This window comes from Synchiropus splendidus, chromosome 15 (assembly GCF_027744825.2).
Source record: "Synchiropus splendidus isolate RoL2022-P1 chromosome 15, RoL_Sspl_1.0, whole genome shotgun sequence".
Classification (NCBI taxonomy): domain Eukaryota; kingdom Metazoa; phylum Chordata; class Actinopteri; order Syngnathiformes; family Callionymidae; genus Synchiropus; species Synchiropus splendidus.
The window spans coordinates 13,164,131-13,180,803 of record NC_071348.1 but is presented as its reverse complement, the minus strand read 5'-3'; the positions used below and the strand labels follow the sequence as shown (position 1 = coordinate 13,180,803).

General features: G+C 41.5%; 2 protein-coding genes and 1 long non-coding RNA gene across 3 annotated transcripts; 2 read left to right on the top strand and 1 right to left on the bottom strand.

The window, feature by feature from the left end:
- Positions 1 to 247: 247 nt before the first annotated feature.
- Positions 248 to 8,086, bottom strand: LOC128771950 (26S proteasome non-ATPase regulatory subunit 4-like). The gene is made up of 10 exons (XM_053887862.1): positions 8,022 to 8,086; positions 3,647 to 3,787; positions 3,452 to 3,566; positions 3,075 to 3,161; positions 2,075 to 2,143; positions 1,783 to 1,992; positions 1,605 to 1,713; positions 1,399 to 1,536; positions 742 to 797; positions 248 to 664 (listed from the first exon to the last, which is right to left on the bottom strand). The coding sequence occupies exons 1-10, from the start codon at positions 8,045 to 8,047 to the stop codon at positions 494 to 496; spliced, it is 1,122 nt and encodes a 373-aa protein (XP_053743837.1). The 5' UTR covers positions 8,048 to 8,086; the 3' UTR covers positions 248 to 493.
- Positions 6,913 to 9,345, top strand: LOC128771951 (uncharacterized). Its single transcript, XR_008416693.1, has 3 exons — positions 6,913 to 6,988; positions 8,957 to 9,068; positions 9,281 to 9,345. It is a non-coding gene; the product is annotated as an uncharacterized LOC128771951 (long non-coding RNA).
- A 2,188-nt stretch (positions 9,346 to 11,533) lies between these two features.
- Positions 11,534 to 12,659, top strand: LOC128746691 (C-reactive protein-like). Its single transcript, XM_053843918.1, has 4 exons — positions 11,534 to 11,638; positions 11,852 to 11,909; positions 11,990 to 12,092; positions 12,161 to 12,659. Exons 1-4 carry the CDS (start codon positions 11,591 to 11,593, stop codon positions 12,657 to 12,659), a joined length of 708 nt encoding a protein of 235 aa, XP_053699893.1. The 5' UTR covers positions 11,534 to 11,590.
- The last annotated feature ends 4,014 nt before the right edge of the window (positions 12,660 to 16,673 follow it).

The window sequence follows — 16,673 nt, the reverse complement described above, 5'->3', positions numbered from 1 at the left end:
GATCACAAACCAACATTGACTTTCTGCACCATCTTGTAAAGAAGTCAGTACAACTTGAATTTCCCTGATTGTCGAAGGCTAAGGAGCCCAAGTCGGACCAGACAAACCAGCGATGAGACATGAAAAATATGAACATAGACTTCATATCAGCATCTCAGGCCTGTGACTGCTGCCAAGTAAAGAACATCACGTATGGAAAAGGTCATTTCCATGATCTCTTACGGTCACTCAGGAGTGTTTTACACTGTTTATTTATAAGTCACTTTATTTTTAAGTCTAACTTGCTCAGAAGTAATAAAACAACACAGACCCTCTCAACACAGGGGGGAGATATGACAAAAATGGCATCCAGGTGCTCACAATGCTGTGAAAGGTACTTACAGAGTAGAGCAACATTAATCTGCAGTTTAAAGGAGAGTAAAAACCCTTTCTGCAAACACAGAGTGATTCGGTGGTTTTTATTAATTGTACATCATTCGTCCTCTTCAGGTGTTCACTTCTTCTTCTCCTCGTCCTTCTTGGCGTCTGGCTTGGAGCCAGCCTGAGAGGCCAGTGAGCCCATGGCGTTACGGATGGCTTCGTTGTTTGGATCAACTCCTGGAAGGTTTTCCAAGACACTCTGAAGGAACTCTGGGTCCTGCATGACGTCATAGTCCTCGTCGTCCTGGACACAAAGAATTGTTGACCAATCTCATCCCTGGATTATGACCGTCGGCTATAATGTGCTGAAAGGGTGCCAACCTTGGCTTCACTGGAGTCCAAATCAGCTCCAGTGTCCATGTCTTCAGTACCAAATTCTTTGGGCAAACAAAAGGAAACATTTAGAGCTGATTATTTACAGAACTATTGATGCGATAAATAAATAGCGTGCGAGGGGGGGCTGTGCAAGTCATTGAAATTCAGTTTTGACAATGGCTTCCCACTACTTTGAAAACAAGGTAATTGTCGCTTAACAACTATGTTATATCCCATGACGTACAGCGGAGTGCAGGAGAAAAAAAAAAACAAAAAAACAAAAAAAACAAACGTTTCATTTGACAGACGGCCTCATTATAGCGTCTGTTACTGAAGTAACGCTGCTCTGACCCATGCTGCACAGTGCCACTCCTCCACATGTGGAAGAGACCCAAGTTGTTATCTGCATAGACCACCACAGACTGGTCCTTTCACCCCTGTTTTTAGAGGTATCATGAGCGGGATAAGAAATATACGCTTGAGGTAGTGCTACAGCAAAGCAGCCTCCCCGACCCAAACCAATCTTGTGAAATCCCCTTTGTCTCAGTCATCATTTTAAGATAATTGATATTTTTCACACTTTTTTGTCAGTATATGAATCCAAATGAGCTTCATTATGATTTTTGCCAGAGTCACACAGTTGAGCACATGAACGTCCTTTACCTGCTCCTGATCCCTGCATGGACATCTGCAAGGCATATGCAATCTGCTCATCTTCCGTCATGCGGCTAAAGTCTGGTAATGGGGGCGTGGATGGGTTTGTATTAGGAACAGACATCTTCAGCAGAGTGTCCTCGGATTCTGGAAGTTGGCATGTCGGCAAAATTAGCAAAAAGCCTAATGACAGTGTGAAACTTTATTTTACACACCATCTGCTGCAGGAGAGGAAACGCCAGCCTCAGCGGCAGAGGCAACAGCAGCTCTGCGAGCTTCATCCTCCTGCCGCTGTCTTTGCTCCTCCATGGAGACACGTAAAGCCTGCAGCAGGAGAAGCCAGGGTTTCATTTGTAAAGCAACAACTAAAGGCTTGTCTTCCATCGAACTCACCAAGGCCAACTCTGGGTCTGCACTGGGGTCCACCCCAAAATCAAAATTACTGGCATCAAGACCAGCACCTCCTTCTCCAGCAAGAATGGGTGAAGACAGAAGGGCATCAGCCAGGCTTGGGCCTGGAGGCACAGTGACCAGATGTGACCCCGCTCCCTCTTTGCCGTTGAGTGTGTTGATGAAGGTGGTCAGCTTCTCAGTGTTCATCTCCTTTAGGGCACAGACAGTGAGCATGAGAGAAAAAAAAAAAATCACGGAAAATTCCCATGTGTTTGTGATATGAAAACAATACCTCCTCTCCAAAGTTGATAACATCCACGTTGACCTTTTCTTTCTTCAAACGCTTTGCCATTTTGATCAACTGAAGAGACACAGGAGAAATTGGTACACAGATCACCTTTTTCAGAATAATGTACGGAGAAGGCAAGAATCAAACGTATGTTTAAAAAATGTTGGACAGAACCTATACAATTTGAATTGTTTTTAGCCTTAAAATACATACCGTCAATACTTGCCAACCCATGTAAATGAGATTTAGCAAGTCAAGATTTTTCAGGAACAATACTTCTGGTTATTGGTGTGAAAATACATTTTATATGGGATACTACTGCTCTGAATTCCTAAAAAGGTTAACTGAATGCAAGGGAATCATGGAATAAAATATCCATGAATTTAAAACACATCCTTGAGGACCTTTGCAAACAAAAACATGAAAGATTAATCCACTTTTCTGACATTCTTTTTCCTTCTCAAGCAAACAAACCAGTTTTCTTTCCTTGCCTGACGACCTCATATTGCAAGAAGTGCCACTCATCTCTTGAATGAGTGAACTGTGGATTGTTTGCAGAGCTGCACTCACACTATTTTAGCACTGTGCAATGCTGAAAAGTGTGGTCACCCTGACTATATTCAGTTTGTTTAGCCTTGGGATCATGTCATGTTGACTGGGCAAAGGTGAGAGTTTTTTTGACAACAAAACAGGACTACTATCATGCTGGTGCGAACGCCCTTTCTAATGGAGGAAGTGTTTAAAAAAAAAAAGCAGAATCCTGGCCAATTGAAACATGACCATATCCACTGAAATTGTGTCACCATATGGGGCGCTATTGACTCATAATAGTTACCAGACTGAAATACAGGATATGAATGAATGGAATTACATCGAGAACCTTAAACTTCTTGAATTCAGTCTCTTTCTATACCAGCACTGCAATTTTATGGCTTGATTTGAATTGAAATTGTGTATTCAGTGTAACTACAGATCATTTCATGTGTAATACATCAGAGCTTACTTCTTTTTCATTGTCCTCCACTGGGCTGCCAACAAATGCAATGATGCGCATTTTGTGGTTCTTGCCCTGCCTGTGTTTAAGGGCCAACTGCAAGAGACAGAAAGTAAAAGTGGAGAATAGTGATCATATTAACAGAATGTGTTTTTCACTGTTTACACCACAGTAAGAGACCACGTCCTGCAACAGTATCTACTAGATTCAAGAGAGTTCATCTATTTAATATTTAACATTAGCACTCAACGCTAATCTAACCTCTCGTCTATTTGAAGTTCAGGGAAGCTCAGGAAGAGCTTCACAAGCTAATTCACTGCACACTCCAGTTAGCAAGTTAAACCACGAAGTAAGATCTTTTGAAGAAATATTACAAATGGACTCACATGTGCTACCCTGATGCCAGTACAGAAGCTGATGTTCCCACAAGGTTGCACAGCATGCAGCTTTGACAGTATCCTGCCTGTGTCTGGAGTCAGTGTAGTCAGAACCTCACAGTTGCTGCAGAGAAAAAAAGCAATAACATTCAATTGTGATATTCTGTAACCAGCCATAGTCTTTCAAAAAGATATCATTCTTACTTTGCCATGGTTATAAGGCCAACATTGTTTTCAGGGTTGCTGCGAGTCTTGGAATGGCAAACTATGTTAACTGCGTCCTGCTGAGCCTGCAATCTGGTGGGCAAGAAGTCTCCATTGCGCATGTACTCACTGTTGTCCACACTGCAAGGAAGACGAGAAAAATAAGGTGAGTATCCATTAGAGTTGGGCGATATGGACAAAAAAAGTTATCATGATAAACGTAGTAATGTCAGCGACAATTATCATCATTCTATTCCATGTGTTGTACACACTACAGTCTCTCATGAAACTGTTTCATGATGAAAATTATTACTGGAGTTTGTCTCCAACATCATTGTTTGTTTATGTCTAAATATAATAGTTAACCAAGTGTAGAGGTGATTCAATCTTTCATGTCTCTCGTAGAACCCGGCTGTCTGCTGTATCTCAATAAATGATCATTTAGTCATACTCTATTCTCAAAATCATGATACAAACTGTCAGTCGTTTGTCTTGTGTGAAACATTTTCATAATTCTCTCTCCTAAAAGGGTTGTTTTTCGTTGCCTTATTGAATATTTCACTAATACTTTGACCGCTTTAGAATTTGTTGATGGTCCCTAACTGATGCCGGGTCGTAGCATTAGCGCTGCCTGTGAGAGTGTGTCCGCGATCAGTGAACCCTGATGGGGACACAGAAGAAGACGACACCACCGCCAATACCGGAGCGGAGGTCCGTCCAATATCCAACTATTTTCACCACAGTGTTTGCCGAGGTGCAAGGTCAGCAGGAGACCTGCATGTGTTGATGTGAACCAAGGCAGACGACCGCGTCAGAGAACCTATGAGGACCACTCCATCTAATAAAATAAACAGGGATCCAGAAACTCAGTGTCGACCAGTGTCATTATCAAAGGTTCCCTTAAAACTACGATCGTGAACCTAAGTCCACCACACGCTCGACAGCTGTCACACGCCAGTGTCGGCTGTCAAATGCAGCGGAGTTGGAGAGCGCAGCGCACCGTTGTGGTCTTGTCGTGTTCACACGTGCAAGTCCAATGCAGCGGGTGTGTCACGTGTTTATCGTATTTATCATAAGATGCAGAATTGTCATTGTGGAGATTGTGTTTGGCGGTGTATCGCCAAAAGTTATCGCCCATCCCTAGCATCTATGGTATTGGAAAGTAACTTGTCTTAACTAAGGGTGCTTTCACACTAGGGGTTCTGTCTCGAGACAAAGCTCTTTCATCTCAGAAGTCCGAGATGTGAGCACAAGCGAGTCGGGTTTTGGCCGCTGACCTGATCCCCGCTGGAGAGCTGCACTTTGTCTAGTGAAACTCTCAGCGGGTGTTGAGCTTCACACCTCTGGCAACTCAGCGCTAGATCCCGGAAACTACGTGTAGAGCGCGACTCCACACAAACCTGATAAATGCCGGCCAGCAAAGGGTCTGAACGCTGTCTGGACGGACAACATCGTTCAAAAACAACTTCTCAAACTCCCAGACCACTGATACGTGCAGCTGGGAGCTGCAGGGAAATTGCGCTCAGTAGCGCAGCGGTCGGGGACTGGCGATGTGGGCGGGTGTTTTCGCCTTTATTAGGCTGATAACCATCTGATTTTATTGACAGACATATTTGCTTAAATGAATAATGCCACGCTCTTCAGAAACTATTTTCAGTGCTGTGGTCTGGCTTCAGCGCAGCGGTCTGCATGAGGAGGACAGCGAAGAGGAAAGACACTGATTTTTCCCAAGTCACTGAAGATCACCAGACTATTCATTGATCATTTCTGACGTTGGGATCTGATCTTCACTGATTATAACCTTCTCGATCGTCAGTAATCGCTCTCACTGTGTTCAATGAGATGCGAGAGCAGCGTGGATCAACCCGCGGCGCTCCCGTCCCGAACTCCCTAGCGCAGTTCTCCATTGTGAGTTCTTGCAGCGTTTGCCGAACAACGTATGAACAACTTGTACATATTTTATAGAGAAATATTTACAGTTATTGCTGTTCTTGTTCACGTATTGGCTATAAAACATTTTCCAAACCAAATCTTTGTGTGAAAAGTGAAAAAGACAACACTCAGTTTCTTCCTGAAGGAAAAATGGGTCAGAATTGTTTTCTTGTTTGAATGTTTAAATGAGTGAAAGTTCAGAAAATCATCACAAATTCACAGCTGATACATCTCTGTGCTTGTCTTGCATAACTATACGAAAGAAGATGAACAAAACTGTTGTCGAGATAGCATGTAGTAAGGGGAATAATTATTATTTTAATTAATCAAGGTCAGAAGGAGAGAGTCTCTTCCCTGCATCAGATCTGGAGAGCGAGGAAGAGGCTCCATCACCACGAAAGAAGAAGGAGATGTGAATTTGCCGATATTGACTTTGCAGCTGCTTGAGAAATAAAACTCCAGACCCCCAGGTGTTTTCTACATTATGAATTTGTTATTGTGACAACATTTATGATATTTGATGCAATATGTTTGGTTTTATAAAGTTATAAGTTACTTTTGTACAAATATATGTTTACAGCATCTTTTTTTTTTTTTAACACAGCAAGGTGGACAACATCTGTCCTGGTGTGTCATGGAGTGGAATGGGCTGGGGGTGGAGTCATGGGTTGGGGCGGCATGTGGGCGTGGCTATGGACGCCCAGTTTCAAAATCCTAGCTAAAAGCCTGATGGTCAAGGATGTGTTGCAGTCCGTGTGACCTCACCAATCATTGACCATGGTTACATGCAGAGTAGCTGGACTAATGCAACAACTCGACTAAGCCGCAGAGGATTGCAGCAGGTTCTCCTAATTTACATACTACAAAGAGACTAGCCGCTTTTCCACTGTAGGAACTAGGGATGTCACAATACTTTTTATTTCTTTTACAACCATGTACAAGTACTGACATTTAAGTACTTGCCAAGTACTGATACATGTGATTAATAACACCATAACAACCCTTTAAAACAATCACTTTTGTTTTAATTTTTCAGCACGTGATCACGAGAACATTTAAAATAAAAGTTCAGCCTGGGAAATCGTTGCATATGCTGATCTATAATATATAAGACCCTGGTACTGCCTACTGGTTTATGTACTGTGTTCGCCTTTTTATTACAAAGGTTACGTTTTGAGGACACACAACTGTTGAAGCACCATAATGGAAGGAAGTAGCATCACCATAATGGAACCCTGGGTTAGCACAGGGTTGCACAGATCATCAAAGAAAAGAGTGCCTGGAACTAATAAAGACCATTGTGCTGCACATCGGGTAATATATTCCTCATTTGACAAAGGGCAAGTGAGGTACAGCCCTGTAAAACCCACAATGCACTGAATCTGAGGAATGTAGCGAGGGAACACTGCGGTAAGTATCGGATGCTGTCATGAGCGAGTACTTGACGAGAGCGAAATAGGCCAGTATTGGAGTGAGTATATTGGCATTGAGACATTCCTAGTAAATATTGTAGATTCAGTCATGGAGATTAGAGTTCATTAAAATATCAGTAACTGAATTTTAAAGCAGTCAACAGTGGTTAAAATCGGAACCGTGGGGGGGGCATTGTGCCGGGGAAAAACTCCACTTGGGCTGGAATTGTTGCTCAACAAAATGACACAGTTGATTCATGTGTCTGTCCTTATTGGGTAAGCAAGTTACTTTGTTGACTTGTACAGCTATACTAGGTAGTAGGTAAGTACCTTGGTTGGTATGTTTTGATTAGGTAGGCAACGCCACAATGTGGGAATCCACGTCCTGTTGATGCGTTGGTTTCCTTTTTCACCCATTAAAACAAAAGAAAGCGGCCTGTCTTCCAATCATAACATATCTCCGCATAAACTGTATCTCTACCAGGTAGTTGGGTCAGAAATTAGCAGGGAGGTTTAAAGGGAAAGCGCCCAGCCTTGACGATACACACTAATTTCGGTCGTTTTAGGATCGATTACTGCTCAGTTTATGAGAAGAAAATGCAGATGCAGTCGTTGTGTGGCTTTAAAGATGCTACTTTTATCCTCTGACATACATTAATGCATCTGACAGGCTAACATTCCTAATGCTAAACACGTAGCACGGCAGACAAAAGACTGACCCATTGGTAATCCAGAATACAATAGAAGGGTTTTTCGTTTTAACTTCTAGCAAGCAGAAACATAATTTTATATTAACGTGTATAATTAATACTTATTCATGCGCAAACGAAACCTTTAGCAATCGATGCTAAGCTAGCACCAAAGGCTACACACGGGATGACTAAGGAGAAATGAGAGCTTCACTATGGCCGTGGTTTACACGTTTAATTCACAAAACAAGCCCGAACAATGCCGATCTTTTTGACGTCTTATCCAAATTTCCTGATAAATGCGCGTGCGGCTTTAAACAGGATTTTAAATCGTTTTCTTACCAGACCATAGTACTTTCCAGCACCATCTTGAATGATGTTGCGCTTCTACGTCCGACGTCGTTGCGATGGATTATGGGTAATGACTTTACTTTTAAAATCGTTTTTATAAAACAAATAGGATTCGATTCATAATCCTTTTAACTCAGTTTTGTGGAACAGAATATTTACTGAGCGGGGTTGATTAAATATTAAGTGGAATAGGAGACTGTGCCCAATTTATATTCCTGGATGCCAATAGTCAACAAAAATGCCACCAAATAAAGTATATGTCAGAGAGCTATGGTTTCAGTGAGATTGAGTTATTCAATAAACTGAAGATAATAAACAAAGGTCTTGTTTTCATGAACCATTTTCCAAGAATGATAAGTGTATTAAGAGCCAGACCATGGGTTCTAGCTACCATTAACACTCCATACAGGACATTCTCTTTTGTTATGTTGGATAAATCACAAATTTTGGGAAATATTCAATCATAGAAATCCTTCGAGAAAAGATTTACAAATTTACAGTCGTAAAATAATCGTTCTGTTGTTTCAATGTTTTCATCACACCACAAATATGAATAAATTTTACTGCGTAACAAATGATTCAACATCTGAAGAACAGATGTGTATATGCAAAATTGTAAATGTATCTAATTAATTAGAAAATTTGTGATTTATTAATATCAATTAATTGCAGTTTAATGGTATAATAGTATTTGCCACAAGAAGCCACATTTTTCAATTGGAATGAATTTGGTATATTACTGAATGAAATGATGGACCCATACATAGGTTTAAACAACAAGAGAGTGTTTATTTTGCATCAGTTCAACAATAAATCATGATGGTGGCCATATTCAAGTTTTTATATCACCTTATTAAAACTAAAGCTCTTTTAATGTCTTGATAATATTTGTATGAGAATTTCAAGAGGTCTTGTACTTTGTCCAGGTGTTTGTTTGTTTAGAGGTCAGAACCGCCTCGATGTGATCGGGTCATCCATAAAAGTCACTTCATGAAATCTACCCAATATTCACTGCAAGCTGTGCCGCAGGAGGACAAGGTAAAGAAATATTCTTCAAAACTAGGAGTATATACTGTACATTATAAAACTCGACAACACTGAGGATGACATTATTACATCGCTAATGCTAACATTGCTGCTGCAAGATTCATTTTGATTGATGAATGGGATCAATTGTTGCCTCAATTTTCAAGTCAAACTAATGTGAAATTGTTTCATGTAGAATTGAAACAAGCTTTTTCATATTTCAGATGGAGAAATTGTCGATTCTCATGTCGTTGCTCACAGTCTGCTGTGCAGTCACCAAAGGTGCTGATCCGGAAACATGAGCTTAAATTCTATCTTACAAAGTATCATTTAATAATGTTTGCTGTCTTGTTTCCTCTTTCTGTGAGCAGATATGTCCGGTAAAGTATTTGTCTTCCCTGGGTCTGCGGATCCATATGAGGTAAACCTGCAGACGTTCAAGAACAGCTTTGGTTCTTTGACCGCTTGTCTTCGGTAATAAACCACTGGAGGACATTCCTGTCCAAGTCATTTGATTTTAAACAGCAACTTCTGTCTTTCAGGTATAAGACTGATCAAACCAACCTATATACTCTGCTGTCTTTGTCCACGACATCACACATAATCGGTTTCCACATATTGGTTCCTGATCCCAATACAGTTATTCTATTGGCAGCAGATGCACTGACCCTCTTCAGTTCGCTGGACCTTGCTGGCAACACTTGGCACAGAATTTGTGCTACCTGGTGCTCAGACACCGGGCTGGGGCAGTTGTGGTTGGATGGCAAACATACTGTCAAGAAATACACCAGCTCTGGATCTACACTTTCAGGGAGCCCTGAATTCACTTTGGGCATGGGTCATACCGTCTTAATCTTTCCTGTTGAATTCAAGTTTATTGGAATGATCTCAGATGTCCACACGTGGGACTACGTCCTCTCGCCGACAGAGCTCCAGCACTACATGGACAACACGGAGTTCCTCACTGGGAACGTGCACAACTGGAGGGCCCTGGACTTTAGCATTGCAGGGAAGGTTTTAGAAGAAGAAGACCTCATGCTGTAGCCACCTCTTCTTCAACATGAGCCCATGATCCCTGCAGAGCTCAATAAAACTTCTATGTTCACTCAAAGGTGTCTGAACTGCTTCGAAAGGTTTTCATACATAAAGCCATCTTAAAGTCATGCAGAGGGGGAAACACGGCCCTTTGCCTTCATTATCCTCGGGTTGTGAGAGACTCCTACAATGGCTTTTTTTTTTTTAACTTTCAATCCATTATTATTTCAACATATTATTCAATATTTAAATATATATTGATATATTTTTATATATTATAATATTTTTTGCCCATTCTTACATTTTCTGTGAACATTCTCATACTCGTACGTAAAAACACCATATTTGGGGCTATTCATTTAACCCGGAATCAAGGACAAAGTAATGACAGCTCTGGGTTAATTCTGCCTCAAAATTGAGCTTAGATTAATATTGCATTAAAATATATTAAATTAATTTAATATATTGTTGGTGTCATCTTGATATATATATATATATATATTGATATATATATATATCAATATATATATATATATATATATATATATATATATATATATATATATATATATATATATATATATATATATATATATATGAAAAGCAGAGGACAGGGTGAGATGGAGGAGGATGATCCGCTGTGGCCACCCCTGAAGGGAGAAGCTGAAAGGAAAAGAAGAAAAAGATTTGATGCACACTACTCAACAACTTTGGCGCCATCGACGATTTCAACAAAATCAAACCAAAATTGTCAATGACAATCAAATGTGTCACCCCATGGAGGTCTGGATTTGGACTTATACTGAAAATTAAAGTGGAAAAACACACGACAGGCCGATCCAACTTTGATATAACGTTCCTTTAAACAAGTCAAAATGAGGCTCAGTAGTGTGTATGGTCTCCGCGTGCCTGTATAACCCCCCTACACCGTCTGAGCATGCTCCTGAAGAGGCGGCGGATGTTCTCCTGAGGGATCTCCTCCCAGAGCAGGACTAAAGCATCCACCAACTCCTGGACACTTGGTGTTGGTGGATGGAACGAGACACGATGCCCCAGAAGTGCTCAATTGGATGCAGGTCGGCGGATAACATCAATGCCTTCTGTTGCATCTAATAAGATGATCTATAACCCAAAGAAACGCAGAATTGTTTCGTAAGTAGTAGTACTGAGTTATTGATGGCTATGGTGGTATGATGGTATCTATTAACTCTGGATACTTAGAATCTATTTGCTGTGAAACGGCCCATCAAGTGACTTGAACATTGTAATCCCTCGCATACGTCAGAAAATCTGACATTTTGCACTGTTTAAATACATTGTCAATTTCATTTTGAGTCAACTATTATATTAAAATCCTTGTGTGTGACATAAACTTTTGTGATTTTTTCCTTCACCCAATTGGATGAAAGTACAAGAGGTCTTGTACTTTGTCCAGGTGTTTGTTTGTTTAGAGGTCAGAACCACCTCGATGTGATCGGGTCATCCATAAAAGTCACTTCATGAAACCTACCCAATATTCACTGCAAGCTGTGCCGCGGGAGGACAAGGTAAAGAAATATTCTTCAAAACTAGGAGTATATGCTGTACATTTTAAAACTCAACAACACTGAGGGTGACATTATCACATCGCTAATGCTAACATTGCTGCTGCCAGATTCATTTTGATTGATGAATTGGGATCAATTGTTGCCTCAATTTTCAAGTCAAACTAATGTGAAATTGTTTCATGTAGAATTGAAACAAGCTTTTTCATATTTCAGATGGAGAAATTGTGGATTCTCATGTCGCTGCTCACAGTCTGCTGTGCACTCACCAAAGGTGCTGATCCGGAAACAATTCTGTCTTACAAAGTATCATTCAATAATGTTTGCTGTCTTGTTTCCTCTTTCTGTGAGCAGATATGTCCGGTAAAGTATTTGTCTTCCCTGGGTCTGCGGATCCATATGAGGTAAAACTGAAGACGTCCAAGAACAGCTTTGGTTCTTTGACCTCCTGTCTGAGGTAATAAACCACTGGAGGACATTCCTGTCCAAGTCATTTGATTTTAAACAGCAACTTCTGTTTTTCAGGTATAAGACTGATGATACCTTCCAACATACTCTGCTGTCTTTGTCCACGACATCACACACCATCGGTTTCCACATATTGGTTTCTGATACCAATAAGATTACTCTAACCGCAGCAGACACAGATACCGACTTCAGTTCGCTGGACCTTGCTGGCAACACTTGGCACAGAATTTGTGCTACCTGGTGCTCAGACACCGGGCTGGGGCAGTTGTGGTTGGATGGCAAACATACTGTCAAGAAATCCACCAGCTCTGGATCTGTAGTTTCAGGGAGCCCTGAATTCACTTTGGGCAAGGGTCTGTTAGGAATCGTGGATTATGAAACCGTGTTTATTGGAATGATCTCAGATGTCCACACGTGGGACTACGTCCTCTCGCCGACAGAGCTCCAGCACTACATGGACAACACAGAGTTCCTCACTGGGAACGTGCACAACTGGAGGGCCCTGGACTTTAGCATCACAGGGAAGGTTTTAGAAGAAGAAGACCTCATGCTGTAGCAACCTCTTCTTCAACATGAGCCCATGATCCCTGAGGAGCTCAATAAAACTTCTATGTTCACTCAAAGGTGTCTGAACTGCTTGGAAAGGTTTTCATAGATGAAGCCATCTTAAAGTCATGCAGAGGGGGAAACATGGCCCTTTGCCTTCATTATCCTCAGGTTAATGTGAGAGACTCCTACAATGGCCGCTTTGTCAAGAGCTTTTTTTCTGATGAAAGTTATTTTAAATCCATTATTATTTCAACATATTATTCAATATTTAAATATATATTTATCTCTTTTTTACACTAAATTGTGCATAATTCTACTTTTTCAAATTTATTTTTTCACATTCTTTTTTTACTGTGAACATTCTCATACTCAAAACACCATATTTGGAGTTATTTTAAACCCAAGTCTTGGCATTAAATGAACCAGGAAAATGTGCTATTCATTTAACCCGAAATCAAGGGGAAAGTAATGACATCTCTGGATTAAAATACCTCAAATTTTTTGTTTAAATTAATATTGCATTCAAATATATTAAATGACTATTTAATAATGATACAGAGCATTTTCATCCACCAAAGCATCACCAGAAGGGGTTAAGTGTCTTGCTTCAGGACACAGCGGCACAATCATGCTGGAGCTGGATTTGAACCTACAACCTCTCAGTCATAGGACGACACCGCGATGCTGCTCTAACCAAGCCCCATGTATTCTACAATAATACAAACTGACTTGTACACTAATGTAAAAAATGCATTTTGAACATGTCACACAGATGACAACCACTGACCTTATCAAAAGTTAATTTACAAACACACGTTTGTACTGCTATCCTTGTGGATGAAAGACAAGAGAATAGGTTTGAGAGTAGGGACTCTGAATGTGGGAAATATGACAGGGAAAGCTAGACAGTTGGCTGACATGATGCAGAGGAGGAAGGTGGAGATTCTATGTGTTCAGGAGACCAAGTGGAGAGATAGCAAGATTAGAAGCTTAGGAGAGCAGGGTTCAACCTGTTTTATCATGTTGAAGATGGGAAGAGGAATGGAGTGGGAGTCATCTTGAAGGAGGAGTTTGCCAGGAATGTTCTAGAAGTGAAACGAGTATCAGACAGAGTGATCGGCCTCAAGTTAGAAATTGAAGGGGTCATCTTCAATGGAGCTAGTGCTTATGGCCCACAGGTGGGGTGTGACCTTGAGGAGAAGGAGACCTTCTGGAGTGAATTAGATGAACTGCAGGACAGGAGAGGAGAGTATTCCCAGAGGCGAGAGAGTGGTCATTGGGGCAGACTTCAATGGACACATTGGTGCAGGAAACAGAGGTGACCAGGAAGTGATGAGAAAGTTTGGCATCCAGGATAGGAACACTGAAGGTCAGATGGTTGTAGACTTTGCAAAAAGGATGGAAATGGCTGTGGTCAATACTTACTTCCAGAAGAGAGAGGAGCATAGAGTGACTTACAGAAGTGGAGGTAGGATCACACAGGTGGATTACATCTTGTGTAGACGATGTCACTTGAAGGAGATTAGTGATTGTAAAGTAGTAGTGGGTGAGAGTGTGGCCATACAACATAGGATGGTGATGCGCGGGATGACCATGGTGGTGAGGAAAGTGAAAGAGAAAGAGTCTTGTGTTGCCTTCAGAGAGGGATTGAAGCAGGCTTTTGGCTGGCCGAGAAGGACTGCGGTGATCAGGGAGACAGGTAGAAGAGTTCTTGGTGTGTTATCTGGAAGAAAAGGGGATAAGGAGACTTGGTGGTGGAATGAAGAAGTGCAGGAGTGTGTACAAAGGAAGGGGTTAGCTAAGAAAATGTGGTATGTTGAGGGAACAGAAGAGAGTAGACGGGAGTACAGGGAGGCCCAGCGAAAGACAAAGGTAGTGGTGTCAATGGCCAAACAGCTCTGAGCCCCTTCCTCTTTGCGATGGTGAGGGACAGATTGACAGATGAGGTTAGACCCTTGGACGATGATGTTTGCAGATGACATTGTGATCTGTGGTGAGAGCAGGGAGCAAGTGGAAGATAAGCTAGAGAGGTGGAGGTTTGCCTGAGAAAGGAGAAGAATGAAGGTTAGCTGCAGTAAGACAGAATCCATGTGTGTGAATGAGAGAGACCCAAGTGGACAGGTGAAGTTGCAGGATGCAGAGATAAAGAAGGTGGAGGATTTTAAGTGCTTAAGCTCAACTGACCAGGGTGATGGAGAGTGTGAGAAAGAGGTGAAGGAGCAGGTGAAGGATGGAATCATTAGAGGAAAGTGTCAGGTGTGGTGTGTGGCAAAAGGGTGTCAGCAGGGATGAAAGGGAAAGTGTCCAAAAGGGTGGTGAGGCCAGCAATGTTGTATGGTTTGGAGACAGTGGCACTGAGGAAAAGACAGGAGGCAGAGTTGGAGGTAGCAGAGATGAAGATGCTGAGGTTCTCTCTGGGAGTGAGCAGGATGGATAGGATCAGGAAGCAGTATATCAGAGGGACAGCACATGTCATGTGTTTAGGAGACAAAGTCAGGGAGGCTAGATGGAGATGCTTTGGACATGTACAGAGGAGAGAGAGCCAGTACATTGGTAGATGAAGATGTTGAGGTTGGACCTGCCAGGCAGAAGATGGAGAGGAAGGCCAAAGAGGAGATTGATGGAGGTGTTGAAGGAGGACATGAGGTTTGTAGGTTTGAGAGAAGAGGAAGCAGAAGACAGGGTGAGATGGAGGAGGATGATCCGCTGTGGCCACCCCTGAAGGGAGAAGCTGAAAGGAAAAGAAGAAGAAGATTTGATACGCACTACTCAACAACTTTGGCGCCATCGACGATTTCAATGTCTCCTTGAAAGTGCTGACAACAAAATCACACCACAATTATCAAAGAAAATCTAATGTGTCACCCCATGGAGGTCTGGATTTGGACTTATACTGAACATTAAAGTGGAAAGACACACGACAGGCTGATCCAACTTTGATATAACGTTCCTTTAAACAAGTCAAAATGAGGCTCAGTAGTGTGTGTGGTCTCCGCGTGCCTGTATAACCCCCCTACACCGTCTGAGCATGCTCCTGAAGAGGCGGCGGATGTTCTCCTGAGGGATCTCCTCCCAGAGCAGGACTAAAGCATCCACCAACTCCTGGACACTTGGTGTTGGTGGATGGAGCGAGACACGATGCCCCAGAAGTGCTCAATTGGATGCAGGTCGGCGGATAACATCAATGCCTTCTGTTGCATCTAATAAGATGATCTATAACCCAAAGAAACGCAGAATTGTTTCCTAAGTACTGTACAAAATTCATGTTTAGCAGGAAAAAGAATGGAATATTCCTATGAGTTATTGATGGCTATGGTGGTATGATGGTATCTATTAACTCTGGATACTTAGAATCTATTTGCTGTGAAACGGCCCATCAAGTGACTTGAACATTGTAATCCCTCGCATTTTACGTCAGAAAATCTGGAATTTTGCACTGTTTAAATACGTTTTCAATTTCATTTTGAGTCAACTATTATATTAAAATTTTTGTGTGTGACATAAACTTTTGTGATTTTTTCCTTCACCCAATTGGATGAAAGTACAAGAGGTCTTGTACTTTGTCCAGGTGTTTGTTTGTTTAGAGGTCAGAACCACCTCGATGTGATCGGGTCATCCATAAAAGTCACTTCATGAAACCTACCCAATATTCACTGCAAGCTGTGCCGCAGGAGGACAAGGTAAAGAAATATTCTTCAAAACTAGGAGTATATGCTGTACATTTTAAAACTCAACAACACTGAGGGTGAACATTGCTATTGCAACGACGACACTGAACAAGATTCATTTTGATTGGATGAACGTTTATGAATGGGATCAATTGTTGCCTCAATTTTCAAGTCAAACTAATGTGAAATTGTTTCATGTAGAATTGAAACAAGCTTTTTCATATTTCAGATGGAGAAATTGTGGATTCTCATGTCGTTGCTCACAGTCTGCTGTGCAGTCACCAAAGGTGCTGATCCGGAAACAATTCTATCTTACAAAGTATCATTCAATAATGTTTGCTGTCTTGTTTCCT